Here is a 13,244-nt window from a genome sequence, read left to right as displayed (position 1 = left end):
TGGTTTAAAGGGAAAGAGCAATGTTGGTGTATTGACCAAAGGTTTGATCAAGTATGATATATTCACTTATGAATTGGGAGAATGCTGTTGCATTTTACATAGTCTCTGTTGCAATAGCCCCACTATGTTCCACTCTTTTTGAAACATGACCTTTATGTATCAACCTGCCCGTCCCCTGTAGGCTTCAGAAGATCATTTAACCTCATACTATGGGCAGAGAGCAGGTCCAAAAGTGGTTTGTTCACCCTGTCTGTAACAAGTGGAGGCAGATCTGGACTTTCTCAACTATTAGATAGGAGAAGCCCACATGAAGCTTAACAAAAATATTGCAAAACAAGAGAAAGTCATATCAAAAGAATGAGAGTTGCCTGGGTGGCTCAGTCAGTTAAGCGTCCGACTCTTGATTTCAGCTCAGGTCATGATCTCAGGGTCCTGAGATCGAGCCGCACATTGGGCTCCATGCTGCGCATGGAGGCTGCTTAAGATTCTGTCTCTCCCTCTGTCCCCCTCCCCACTCATGCACATGTGTGCACTCTCTCAAAAAAAAAAAAAAAAAGGAAGATGAGCTTATCTCTGAAAATGATCTACTTCAGGATCTAGAAGAAAATCTTAGAAAATTGCCATCATCCTTGGAGTACAAGAAGACATGGTACTATGAAAAGACCACAAGTTGTGATGGAAAAAGAAATTTTTTAAATGAAAGAAGAAAACTGGGGGAAAAAAAGAGTGAGAAGCATGTAGACAATCCTACATGACTGGAGGGAGGGTAAATTTTATAACCACTTTGGAAAACTCTTTGGATATTTCTTATAAAGTTAAAGATTCATCTACATATGACCCAGTAATTCCATTTTGGGCTATTTACCCTAGAGAAATGAGCACATATGTTTGCAGAAAGAATTGTACACGAATGTTTATACCGGCTGTATTTATAATAGCCCCTAACTGGAAACAATTCAAAAACCCGCAGACAGGGGAATGAATAAGCAAACTGTGGCATATTCATAGAGCGGAGTGCCACTCAGCATTCAAGAAAGTAGGAACCACTGATCTATGCGAAACAAAGGTAAATCTAAAAATATTTTGTTAAGTGAAAAAAGCCAGGCACAAAAGAGCACATGCTGTATGTCTCCGGATGTATGAAACCTAGGGACCAGTAGAGCTAACAGTATTGATAGAAATCAGAAAGTGGTTGCCAAGGGTTGGGGATGGGGAAAGGGAGGGGAATTGACTGGAAAGGGCCAAGAGAGAGCTTGCTGGAGCGATGGAGATGTTTAATATCTTGTCTTTCTGAAGGGTAGTTAAATGGCTATGTACAATTATTAGCATTCATCAAACTAGACACCTGAGTTCTATGCATTTTATGTTATCTTAATTATATTTCAGTTTAAAAATAACAAACCATTTTAGGAAGCTATGAGAAATAGAATTATTGCAGAAAATTAAACCAGTGATGTGGAAAACAACATTGATCAAAGATCAAAGGGGGTATTTGAGAATGATCCACATGGAGCATAGAAAGAATAACACCAACACAGGGGGTTTTCCTGAACCAGAATCCAGAACAAATCAAACAGAAGTTGTGAAGGATAAATCTTTTCTGAGCTTAAGAAAGAACTGTGTATCATATTCAAAGAATTTACCCTGTTTTAGGCTAAATTATAATTGGCAAGATATTGGAATTACAAAGAAAAAGGAAAAAAAGTCCTAAAACATTGAGCCTGGGAAAAAAGTCAGTTATCAGTAAAACAATTAAAAACCAGTTCGGTTTAGGGTGTTTTTGCTGGCATGAAAAATAGCAAGAACAAGAAAGAATTTGGAGCCAAATAGTTGTTACTGAAGAATATTATATTGGACGAGATTCTCCCTCATGTGTGAAGGCAACAAAATTCTCTGATGTACAAAGTTTTGGAAAATATTCTCCCCATGAACTCTTGGAAAAAATTACTTGAAAATCTACAGCATTCAATGAGTTATGAGACAAAACAATGGGCCACGGCCTCGGGAAGGATGGGTCAACAGCATATCAGGGAAGGCTAGGTCAGTTAAAATAGAAAAAAGATTTAAAAAGTTGTAAAAGAGTTTAAAAAATGAAAGCAAAACTCAAAAATGTATCTTAAGAGAGCATATGCACAATGTTAAAAGTAATACCTTAAAAAAGTTATCAGGCTATGAACCTTAAACTGTTCTCAAAAAAATAGTCAATAGACAACAACAACACCAAAAAATATAAACACAGTTCATTCTAAAATCTCTCCCTCAAAAATTATCATAAAGAAGTAGCTTTTAATTCCCAAAGTCCTCATCTGGGTTAGAATAGAGCTAGGATGAGTTTTTAAGGGCATAGAACTGTGAGCTTGTTTTAAATCTCATGTTATCCAAATTATCTTCATAACAATGCAGGCATATTTCTGTGAGAGTTCAGGGACTATCCAGAGATAAGAGTTTTCTTCTCTTAACTTTATTAACCATTTGGTTGCACTGGGTTGAATTGTGCGCACCCCTCCTCACCCCCCACCCCCAAAGATGTCTACTGAACAATGTAAATGTGACCTCATCTGGAATAAAGGTCTTTGCAGATCTTTACCTTTACATTAAGGTAACGATCTCAAGATGAAGTCATTCTGAATTAGGGTAGGCCCTAAATCCAATGATGAATGTCCTTACAAGACAGAAAATGAACGACATGTAAAGACAGAGAGAAGGCCCTTTGAAGGCAGGGGCGGATACTGGAGCTATACTGCGGTAAGCCAAGGAACCACAGGAGCCTCCAGAAACTGAAAGCAGCAAGGAAAGATTCTTCCCTAGAACCTTTGTAGGGATCGTGACCTTGCCAACACTTTAAGACTTCTGCCCTCCAAAACTGTGAAAGAATTGATGTCTACTATTTTAAGCCACCACATTTGTGGTAATTTGTTGCAGCGACCCTAGGAAATGAATAAATTTGAAAATCATTTGATACTAATTGCAGGTTTTGAATTCTTTCAACCATTGGTCTTTGTCTATTCTGTGTCTAGATAAGATCTTTTCTTGGAAGTATATTACAGACTGACTATTGGTCACCAAAAACCAAAAACCAACCGCATACACCTAATATTCCATTTATCAAATAAGGTTACTGTTGTGGCTTTATTTTATCTACCATAGATGTGGCTGGTGGTTATTCAGCTTCCATGCTTGATGCAATCAGAAGAGCAGTGATGGTTTCCAACATCCTTTTAATTAATAAGATCAATGAGAAAAGCCTCACCCTCAAAGAGGTCTTCAGACTAGCTACTCTTGGAGGCAGCCAAGGTAATGACCATTTTATCTCCTTCTTGAACAGTGTACAACCACGCCAGTCTGTGTCCTTGGAAGCAGTATGAAGGCTCACGAGAGTGACATCAGCAGGCATCCCACATTCACACCCCAATGTTGCATCTCAAATACCATACCCCAAATTTAGTGGGTAATGTTCAGACATGTGGTAGAGGTGTCCTTTGTTCAGCAAGTCCCCTGTCTTTGGCAGAGGACACGTTCAACACACAATTATATTAATCACTTTGATGGATATTTGCAATGGTCACGTGTACGTGAGTTCCTTAAAATAATCAAGTTTTTTTCCCCACGGAGTCGAGTAACACGTTCTCTATTGGCCTGAGGGATGATAGTAATGCTATTCATAATAATAGTAAAAATAATAGCCAAGACTTAACTCTTACCAGGTAAGAGGCACCATGGGTCATGCTTTCTGTATCGTGACTTCATCCTCACAGCCACCATTGGTAATTCCCCCTTACCTGCGAGGCACCGGAGAGAGGCGTACACGTTGTCAAGCTCCGGAGTGCCATGATTTGAATCCAGAAAATCTGATGCCAGAGTGCAGGTCCCTACCCTTCCACTGTGATATCTTCCTCTGGAAATCCCAGTTTAAACTCTGCATTTTGTTGCTATATTTAAGGATACTAATTACCCAAAGCTCTTTAAAAGGAAAAAGATGTAAAAGTGTAGTTGGTTGATACGTAAATACTGTTCATCAGCTTTTTCCAGTTCTCACCTGTAACCATAGTTTTAGGGAAAAAGTAGAAATTGGTAATTGTCTTGCTTTCAGTCACTTCCGTATTTTGGTGTAATCTGGATGGATGATGGTAAACACAGCATGAAACCTCAGGTAGCTAGTGAGAAATAAAAATATCAAAATAGAGACAGTATAGATATATATAGAGAGATTTATGATAGATACCTGGGGTCTTAGAAATGGAGGACGATAGCAGTTGAGAGTATCCTGGGAAGAGAAACCTTCTGGCTCTTTGAATGTTCTGGGCTATGATGAATGCCATAGAGAACATTTCAAGGAAAACAAGCAGAGGCCATGCTCTTTGCATTTTCCTAAGTCTTATAGTTTCATTTTTTAAAGTTCCAAGTTTTAAATCATCCAGTTAAGTTCACCATCCCCACCCCTCTCTGTTTGTATTGTTGGCCGACATCTGATTTTCATGGTGCAAATGGATTGTACTTAAGTGCCTTTTTTATTCTAGGCTCTCTGTGAGGTGCTTCGTCAGGATCCTGTATGAGATCAAGCTGGCATGGGGTGCTTACCAAATCATGTCTATCTTGCTGTGTAGCTTTTAAATCTATTTTCTGGGCCACTGAGCTTACTGTGATGGAATTTCTTCTCCTTAGCTCACGTCTCTGTGAGACTATGAGTGAAATGAGATGAATGGATGGCTGTTTAAATTGTGGCATCTCCCCAGCTTGTCAGAGCCTTTCCATTCACTCTCAAGATCAAGATGTGCATAAATCCCCTTCACAGGGACATCTGCTCCAAAGGCAGCAAAACTGCATTTCCTGAAATGCATCTGAATTGCTTACCAGCTCTACTGGGCCTTTCTGCAATAATCTGAATTTAGACCAATTTACAAATTCGTAAAAGCAATTGTGTCTTTTTTTGGTTAGCGCCTGCCTGACCTTCCAGGTTCAAACAATTAGCTCAGTTAGTTTATATGTACCATCAAAACTCTGGCAAATGAACCTGGTTATCTGACCTATTAAACACACAACAATTTTATGTTGAATACAGTCATTAAAAACTTATATTTTGTTATGCTTCTTTATCAAAGGCAAAAAGATTGTAATTGGCAAAGGAGGAGAGAAATGTCCAGTGATTTTCTTTTACATTCAGTCCTTCCCACACACTTAGTAGGAGTCACCTAACTGCCTTTAACATTTTCTAATTACTTTTGCACCCCTGTCTTCCTGTAAGAATTCTTTAGCTAAAAAATCTTGTTCTTTTCCGAGAATAAAAGAGTTTCCCTTTAAACAATCTTTTAAGAACAAGTCAGTTGTTGTTCTTAAAAGTGCTTAGGGAACTGCCAAAAGGCTGCTGGATATCCATACAGAGAAATAGAACATACCAGATAGAGTCTAACAGAGATACCTGATCCAGTACTTTCATATCGAACTATATCTTGATGGTGACAGAATTCAACCAACACGTGTAAAAATTCAAATAAATAATGCTGCACTCCAGTTGGCCTTCCTTTTATGCATGCTTCCTTTTGGTAGCTCAGTGTGCACTCAGATTATAGGCTTTAAGGAGCTTTAGATTTAATACCTTTATTGACTAGGAAAGCCAACTACCGCCATCTTCTAAAACTAAATCATAAAAATGACAGATGTTCTTTCTTGACATCCGATATTCATGGAACATGAGTTCTCGCTATGAGATGGATCAAGTCAATAGATAGTATCGACCTATGCCCATTTTAGAAAACATTCTTCTCTGACAACCAGAAAGTCTCTGAGGTTACCAAGCAATTGGTCTGCTTTCTAAAGCATTGGCACTCTTGAATTATGAGGACCTATTTACTTTCAAAAGTGAATTTTCTCCATTCAGAGGATTTAAACTAAGAAACTTCGGATGGTTAGGTCTGCATTGGCGCAGATGCAAAAGGATACTTATTTATTATTTATTTGAGGTTCATTTCACTGCCATGAAAACAGATCCTGTCAGCTGTTTCATAGAACAAAAAGGGCAACGAAAAGAGTTGGAGTGTTGGGGGAGAACAGGAGGGAAAAAGAAGACATTATGTCAATTGTCATGTTTCTTAGAGGGATGAATGGAAATCATAGGCCAGCTGGACTGTGAAGAGCGCAAATAGAGCTGAAATAGACACCATCTGAATTAGAGATCGTGGTGATGAGGGGACCTGTTTTTATTCTCAGATTTTGCTTTCCATGTGCTTATTCTGCTTTCTGTGTGTCAGTGTTCTAGGATCTCTTAGAATGAGAGAGCTTCTCTGCTTCATGTTAAGATACATTTTTTTCCCTAGTAATATGTTGGCAGAATCTGTCCTTGCAAACGGGGACATTTTCACCATCTGATGGCTCCAAGTACTGACTGTTTACTAATTTATTCCACCCTGTAGCCCTGGGGCTGGATAAAGAGATTGGAAACTTTGAAGTGGGCAAGGAATTCGATGCCCTCCTGATCAACCCCAAAGCATCTGACTCTCCCATTGACTTGTTTTCTGGGGATTTGGTTGGTGATACGTCTGAAGTAAGTAAAACAAATTTCATCAAAAGGCATCTTTTTCATGAAGTAGTCACCATAGGAAAAAAAATAGAAATGGAAACATTTTAAGGGAAGACAGGGTTTTCTTAAAAGGGAAAGTAGATCCTTTTCAAATTATTATAATTTGTCAACATAATGTTAAGAATAATGGTACTGACAAAAACTTGTATTTTGAATATATTTGTATATTTGAATGTATTTGACTACAAGAAGCCCATTTCTTTTTCATTAATGGAAGTAGATTTTGCCTCTGAGAAATAAATTTATATGTCTGTGCTTTGCCAACCCCTACTGGCTGTGAATTTACTCTCCTAAATGCACAGAATATTTTTTCTTATTATTACTTTATTTTGCATTTTAGGCTGTCATCCAGAAGTTCCTCTACCTAGGTAGGTGGATATATGTCTCTGTGCTAAATAAAATATTTCCTTGTCTCTTGCTTGGGTACGGCTCCCTGTATGTGTGGCCCCATAGGTTAAACTCTATGTGTGACCATTTCATTTGATGTATTATTTTAACATTCCTCAGCATCAAGCCCATTTAAAGGCACCATTGGAAATGCCCAGGCTCCTCTGGAAGATAAATCCAAAGCTGAGGAATGGCAGATGCAGGGGAAGAGGCCATCTGTGTCCCTTCCTCCCCCATTCACTCTGTACACCCACCCCAGTCCGCCCTACCACGTTGCATTTGTGATAAGTTTGTGGTGGAGTCTCACCACCTGTGTTTGGTGTGTGTGTGTGTTTAACGTGTACTCACATTTAATTCCATCCACTGAGAGAGAGAAATAAATAGTACGGAAGATTCTACTTTGTCTCCCGCTTGATCTGGGGAGCTCTGAGTCCGGGGTGAACTGGAGAGAGAGGCTGGTGCCATTTCTAGAGCTCCTTTCCTGCCGGCCCTCCATCTCACCATGCTGAGTATGATTCTGGGGTGTAAAGATAAGTATTTCCTTTACTCTCGGGGCCGGAAATGCAAACCTCTCCAGCTGAAAGTGCTGCCCACGGAAAGTCAACTCAACTTTCCGTGATTTCCACCTTCGGTGCAGAATTCAGACCCTAATCCTCCAATTTGCTATAGCACCTTCTCTTGGTCATGTCCGCTTGTCCAGATTATGAACAGTCTGAGAGAAAAAAAGGCAGCTTCTTGTATTTTCCTTCTTAGAAGTGGTATTTGTTTTTAAATCCCTCCTCGTGGCAATTAAACTAAATACTGACATAGGGGCGCCTGGGTGGCTCAGTCAGTTGGGTGTGGAACTCTTGGTTCCAGCTCAGGTCATGATCTCCTGTCCGGTCGGTCATGGGATCAAGCCCCGGGTCGGGCTCCACACTTAGTGGGGCGTCTGCTTCCCCCTCTGCCCCAACCCCCACTCACACTCACTCTCTCTCTCAAATAAATAAATCTTTAAAAAAAAATACCTATTGACATAAAAACACTTTATTAATGATTCCTTCATTTTTCTTTCAGGAGATGACCGAAATATTGAGGAGGTTTATGTGGGTGGAAAGCAGGTGGTCCCCTTTTCAAGCTCAGTGTAAGACCTTCGGCCTCTACGAGTTCTCCTGGGATCGCGTGGTTCTGCGTCTCCCTTATGCCCAGGCCAAGTTAGAAAGTCCAAAAATAGTATCTTGTTCTTGGGATGACTATCTCTTTCTGTGTCTAGTTACAGTATTCACTTGACAAATCGTTTGAAGGAAGTCACGCTAATTCCCAACTCTCTGGTTGGGAGGATTCAAAATTTCTCCCTTTTGAGCTGTTTGGATTTACTTTAAGCTCAAACATAAGGGAATGTTATTCCTGGTGGTGTTCTTATTATGAGATTTAAGTCAAATCGATTTCATACTTGGAAATGTGGAGAGAAAAGATATTCCTGTACAACTAGATATTTTGAGCTAATAAATGTGAAAATCAGAGAATGGAAGATGAACCAGTGAATATATTTTTATGAGGGAGAAAAAGTTAGACTATGAACACACACTGGAAAATCACTTCAGATTATCTTTGAAAATTATGTACTGAGCATATTAATTTCAGAAGAGAACTTCTTGAATTTCAAAATGTCTTTCTAGATTGACCTTGTGTTCTGGAAATTTGCACTTAATGGAATTTGCATTTCAGAGACATGTTGTGCTTTGCTTTCTTTGGGGATGAAATGTCAGAAATTGAATGCCACATGCTTTCTTAATATAGTTCTGTGCTTCAAAGTGTTTGACAGAGGTTGAATGTTAAAGATTTAAAGTCTCTTAGGAATATTATTCACATAACTACGTGGCACAAATCGTGGTATTTTTGTGTATTTCAGAATCACCTTAATGTATAACTGTGTGATTTATTATTGCTTCAGTGTTATTAGAAAAGAAACAAGTTCCATACTCCACTGTTGTATAGACTGGAGTCTTCATAAACTGGGGCACGTGCTGGGCAGCCAGGAGCTATCAATACTAAAAGGAAGGATTTCACAGCAATGCTGTGGTCTCCCCAAGAGGTATGCTGTGGTTGCTGAAAATTTCATCCTCAGATCTCAATCTGGTAGAACTTTAAAATGAAAGACAAACTCAGCAAAAACAAAAAACAAAACCATTATTAAAAATCTTTAAACCCTGCTTACTGAAAGCACTCCATTTTTCAAGTTTATCCTATTGTCTTTTTAATTCCTAATAATTTTCAGGACATTAGAATTTTAGGATAATGAAAACTATGTACATGTCCCATTTAATGTTTATATTAATAGGACTTAATCTGCACTAGACATCTAGGAACATTACACAAAGGGTATTTTTATGCTTCCTAGTACAGTGTGCTTTCCCATAACCTACAATTAGAAGCAAATTGATTTTTTGATAAACTCTGAAGAAGTATTAATGTGAATGTCGTTTAAATACTACAGTTTTCTCATTTAATTTCAAATACTATAAACCAATGTGGAAAAGGAATAGATTTTCTTAATATATCGTAACACTCACACCTAGGGCTTAAGTGTGACTCCTTATAATTTACCTTAGAGTAGAGAGCTTTCTGTAATATAATATAGCTAACTCCGTATTTACAGAACTAAGAACAAAATTCCCCCTCTTGTACTATAACTTTATCCTCAATTAGTTATGCTAAATCAGCACTCATTTGCCCACATTTTGTTTTCTGTTTTTCCTGGTGGAAACACTTTTAGATTTGATTGTGTGCACACAACACCTAATGACAGAACACAATTTTGGTTTTATTTCCATTTTTTAAAAGAATTTTTCTTATTTGAATATAGTTGACACACAATTTGATCTTATTTAGAACACACAAACAGTTTGTGTTGTGGGATATCAAGTAACTCAGTAAATTCAGCTTCCAAGGGCCAAAGGAACATGGTTACCTGGCGTCTAACCCTCAGGAGTGGGCTTAAGAATTTGGATAAGATGTGAGATCCTCCCATAGGCAGCAGCAGTATTCCCGGCCTTTGCAAGATCCTACATTTGTCCCTTCCTGAAGGATGTACGTGTTGATGTTGAGCATCAGTTTTCAAGATTCACATGCAGTGTGTAGAAATAGGCATGGCCTCAGCAGCAAGAAGAGTGGCCATCTACAACCAGTCTGTCAGACATTACATTTAGCCCCGGGAGTGTGTTAAGACCTGACTATCTTTTCTAGTAAAAATAGAATGTGTTGAAATGTTTATGTGTAGTTCGCTCTCCCTGTGTCTCTTAGAACTTATGTGTTTTCGTGACTCCAGGTGCAGCGGTCCCGAATGTTGGTAGGCTTTGTGCAATGTTGCAGGCATTGACCGGACGTGTGGTCAGATGCTCTGCACTTTGAAGTGTTGGCTTGGCCCAACGTGGCTTGACTTCCTGAACTGTGGAGAGGCGGTATTTCAAGCCAACCCTATTTGTCACTTTATGTTCGAATATTTTGCTCTCTGACAGGAAAGAAAGAGTGAAGGCTTCTTATCAGCCCCCTCACCTCGCCCTGCACTGTTTGCCTCGGGTTTCATGTTATTTTTTAATGGAATACACTTTAACAGGTAAAAACTGAGTTAATAGTGCTGACAGTCCTCTGTTTAAAAGGTATTTTCTACAACAGAACACAAAAGCAGGCTAATCGGCTTAAGTGAATTTAATATCCAAAAAGGAATGGAACATGGGATTAGGACCTGAGAGGTTGTCCTGGTAATCGTAACCTGAGACCGAGACTCTGCGCCCTTCATCGGCTCCTTCTCTGATTTCACTATTGAAGGTTCCAGAATCCAAGAGAATATCTTGGACCTAGCTCCCTTCATGCCGGGAGGAGGTCTTTCTAAGTTACCATTGTGAGCATTGAACCCCACTGAACCTCTTTGTCACTTCCCTGAGAATTCTGCACGGCAAGGGCAGGAAAGGGGTTGGAAACATTCCCATTACGCTTAGCTGATTTTGAACTGTGCCCTTGAGTATCCCTGTTGGCAGCTACAGCTGAGATGTCACAGAGGCAACGTATTTTGAATCTTCACTCCCCTCCAGACTCTTCCTATTTTTAATCTTTCCACCTCAGAACTAGACATATGGAAAGCTTTCAAGGCAAGCTGGAAGGCACGTTGTATCCATTCTACCTTGTGCGTACACGGAAGATATCCAGAACTGGATGCTTCTGTAGCCTAGTGGACATCTTTCCATTGTCCATTTTTTAAAGCTGATACCACTACTGGACACATTCACATGTCTAAAAGGAGCATTCTGAGTTTTTAAAAAGTAGACTAAGAAATGTGTCACGGCAATGTCTTGAGGTAATTTTCAAATTACGTGGATTGTTATAAATTTTTAAGTTTTCTTTCTTTTTTAAGACTTAGAAGAGATATCTGCAACTTCAGATCTACCTAGCCCCTTTAGGTATGATTTTGGACCCTGACCCTTTTTAGTGTCTCTAAAGGAAAAGTGTAGAAAGAAGTGCACAGATGAACAGACACTACTGGAAAGCCCTAACATTGGACCCCATGCATGTTTTCCCGCCCAGCCTCTCCCTTTCCCGCCCACAGCCCTGAAGGTGAGAGGTCGAGAGCTGAGGGGTTAGTCTGTAAATCTGGTCCAAATTTACGGAAATGCAAAACTTGAACAGGCCAGTGATGGAACTCAGTGTAAATTCCAAGATGGCTTTCAGCATCCAGGGGATGCTTGAGGAACAGATGTCACGGGGCATTGACTTACCTGTTTATTTCCTGTTCAAAAGCCTGTCAGAAAGCATTCTGTGTCAAAAACCACCTTACATTGTATGTTAAACTCCTGATTGCTGCTCTTAAGGCTATATATGTGTGTATTCCTGGGGACATTTTTATTCAATATTTGTATGATTTGCTTCCTGTTCATGTGCTGAGTGAGCTCCTTTGTGCTTCAGACAAAAATAAATGAGATTTTGTGTTTACATTCTTTTTGTTGTTGTGAGTTCTGTCATTCTGACAGAAGGGAGATTAATCTTATAATGCCTTTCTCCTTTTAACATGAATTTTAAAAAATAGAGTATTTAGCCGTGGGCCAACATGTACCTTCCATTTTATGATAGACAATATACATAGCTTTAAAAAATTAAGCTCTCACGCCAGCCCTTTAGAATCAGATTGTTATTGCTTTTGATTTCAGCATGAATTTCATATTTTCTAAAGTCACAACCCAGAGTAAGAGATGCACTTTAACATCAAGAATTAGTTCACACAGGACACCTGCGTAGCTCAGTCAGCTAAGCGTCTGCCTTTGGCTCAGGTCATGATCTCAGGGTCCTGGGATCGAGTCCTCACATTGGGCTTCCTGCTCGGCGGGGAGTCTGCTTCTCCTTCTGCCCCTCCCCCGCTCATGTTCTTAAGTGTGCGTGCGCATGCTGTCTCTCAAATAAATAAAATCTTAAAAAAAGGTAGTAGAAGATTTGGTCTATAAATTCACCCTCAATGTTCTGAGCAACCCACTATGCATCTTTTTTCCCTCCTGAAGAACAGCTTAGTCAAAGTACCCAGAAGAGAATTCTCAGATGTGTAATCTAGAAAAAATGTGTGCCTAATTTGTAACTGTGGGCACAGAGTTCTGTAATAGTTAATTAACAGGCATGTCCAAATTATTGCATTGTACTAAATTAGTCATTTAAATAAAATAAGGTTTAGATACAAAAATACTTGCTAGTAGCAAAATAGGACCTGTAGTAGGCTGTTTTAGACTGCATGCAGAGGCCACTCAGTTAAAGGAACAGAACCCATAAGTATTGTCACCAATAGGAGCAGGTTTTGGGTTTGGGTTTTTTTTTTAATTTTTTAAAGATTCTATTTATTTATTTGACAGAGAGAGACACAGTGAGAGCAGGAACACAAGCAGAGGGAGTGGGAGAGAGAGAAGTGGGCTTCCCGCCGAGCAGGGAGCCCTATGCAGGGCTCGACCTCAGGACCTGAGCTGAAGGCAGACGCTTAACGACTGAGCCACCCAGGCGCCCCGGGTTTTTTTATTAAGCCTGTTTTAAAATGGGATAAGAGAAAAAAAATTAAATGGGTTAAGGGAAGTATTCTCTGTTCTTTAAAGTGATAGAACATTCTTTTAGAGTGTAATTACACTTTTTTCACGAATTTGGACCATCCCCTTTTACCATCAAGCCTGCCTCCACCATCATTGTAAAATTACATTAGATTTGTCATACTTCTTGGGTTTTCCATGCTTCTATATTGTTTGAATCTATATTTTGGGATGGGAAGAGAGGTCGCTAA

General features: G+C 39.4%; 1 protein-coding gene across 4 annotated transcripts in view; it reads left to right on the top strand.

Moving 5' to 3' along the window:
• The window catches only part of GDA (guanine deaminase), a 53,989-nt gene extending 42,063 nt beyond the window's left edge, over positions 1-11,926 (top strand). Inside the window, exons 10-13 of one of the 4 annotated variants that reach the window (XM_081802832.1) lie at positions 3,148-3,294; positions 6,408-6,538; positions 6,915-6,942; positions 8,018-11,926. In XM_081802832.1, the coding sequence (XP_081658958.1) occupies positions 3,148-3,294; positions 6,408-6,538; positions 6,915-6,942; positions 8,018-8,088 (377 nt within the window). In that variant the 3' untranslated portion in view covers positions 8,089-11,926. Of the gene's footprint in view, positions 1-3,147; positions 3,295-4,517; positions 4,680-6,407; positions 6,539-6,914; positions 7,561-8,017 lie in introns of those variants that run through there. The other 3 variants (XM_081802831.1, XM_081802834.1, XM_081802833.1) reach the window with 3 other exon arrangements.
• The last annotated feature ends 1,318 nt before the right edge of the window (positions 11,927-13,244 follow it).

The sequence above is a fragment of the Leptonychotes weddellii genome, chromosome 14, assembly GCF_054177405.1.
Source record: "Leptonychotes weddellii isolate Sample4059 chromosome 14, ASM5417740v2, whole genome shotgun sequence".
Classification (NCBI taxonomy): domain Eukaryota; kingdom Metazoa; phylum Chordata; class Mammalia; order Carnivora; family Phocidae; genus Leptonychotes; species Leptonychotes weddellii.
Note: the sequence above shows the minus strand (reverse complement) of the source record. Positions and strands in the feature narration are given on the sequence as shown.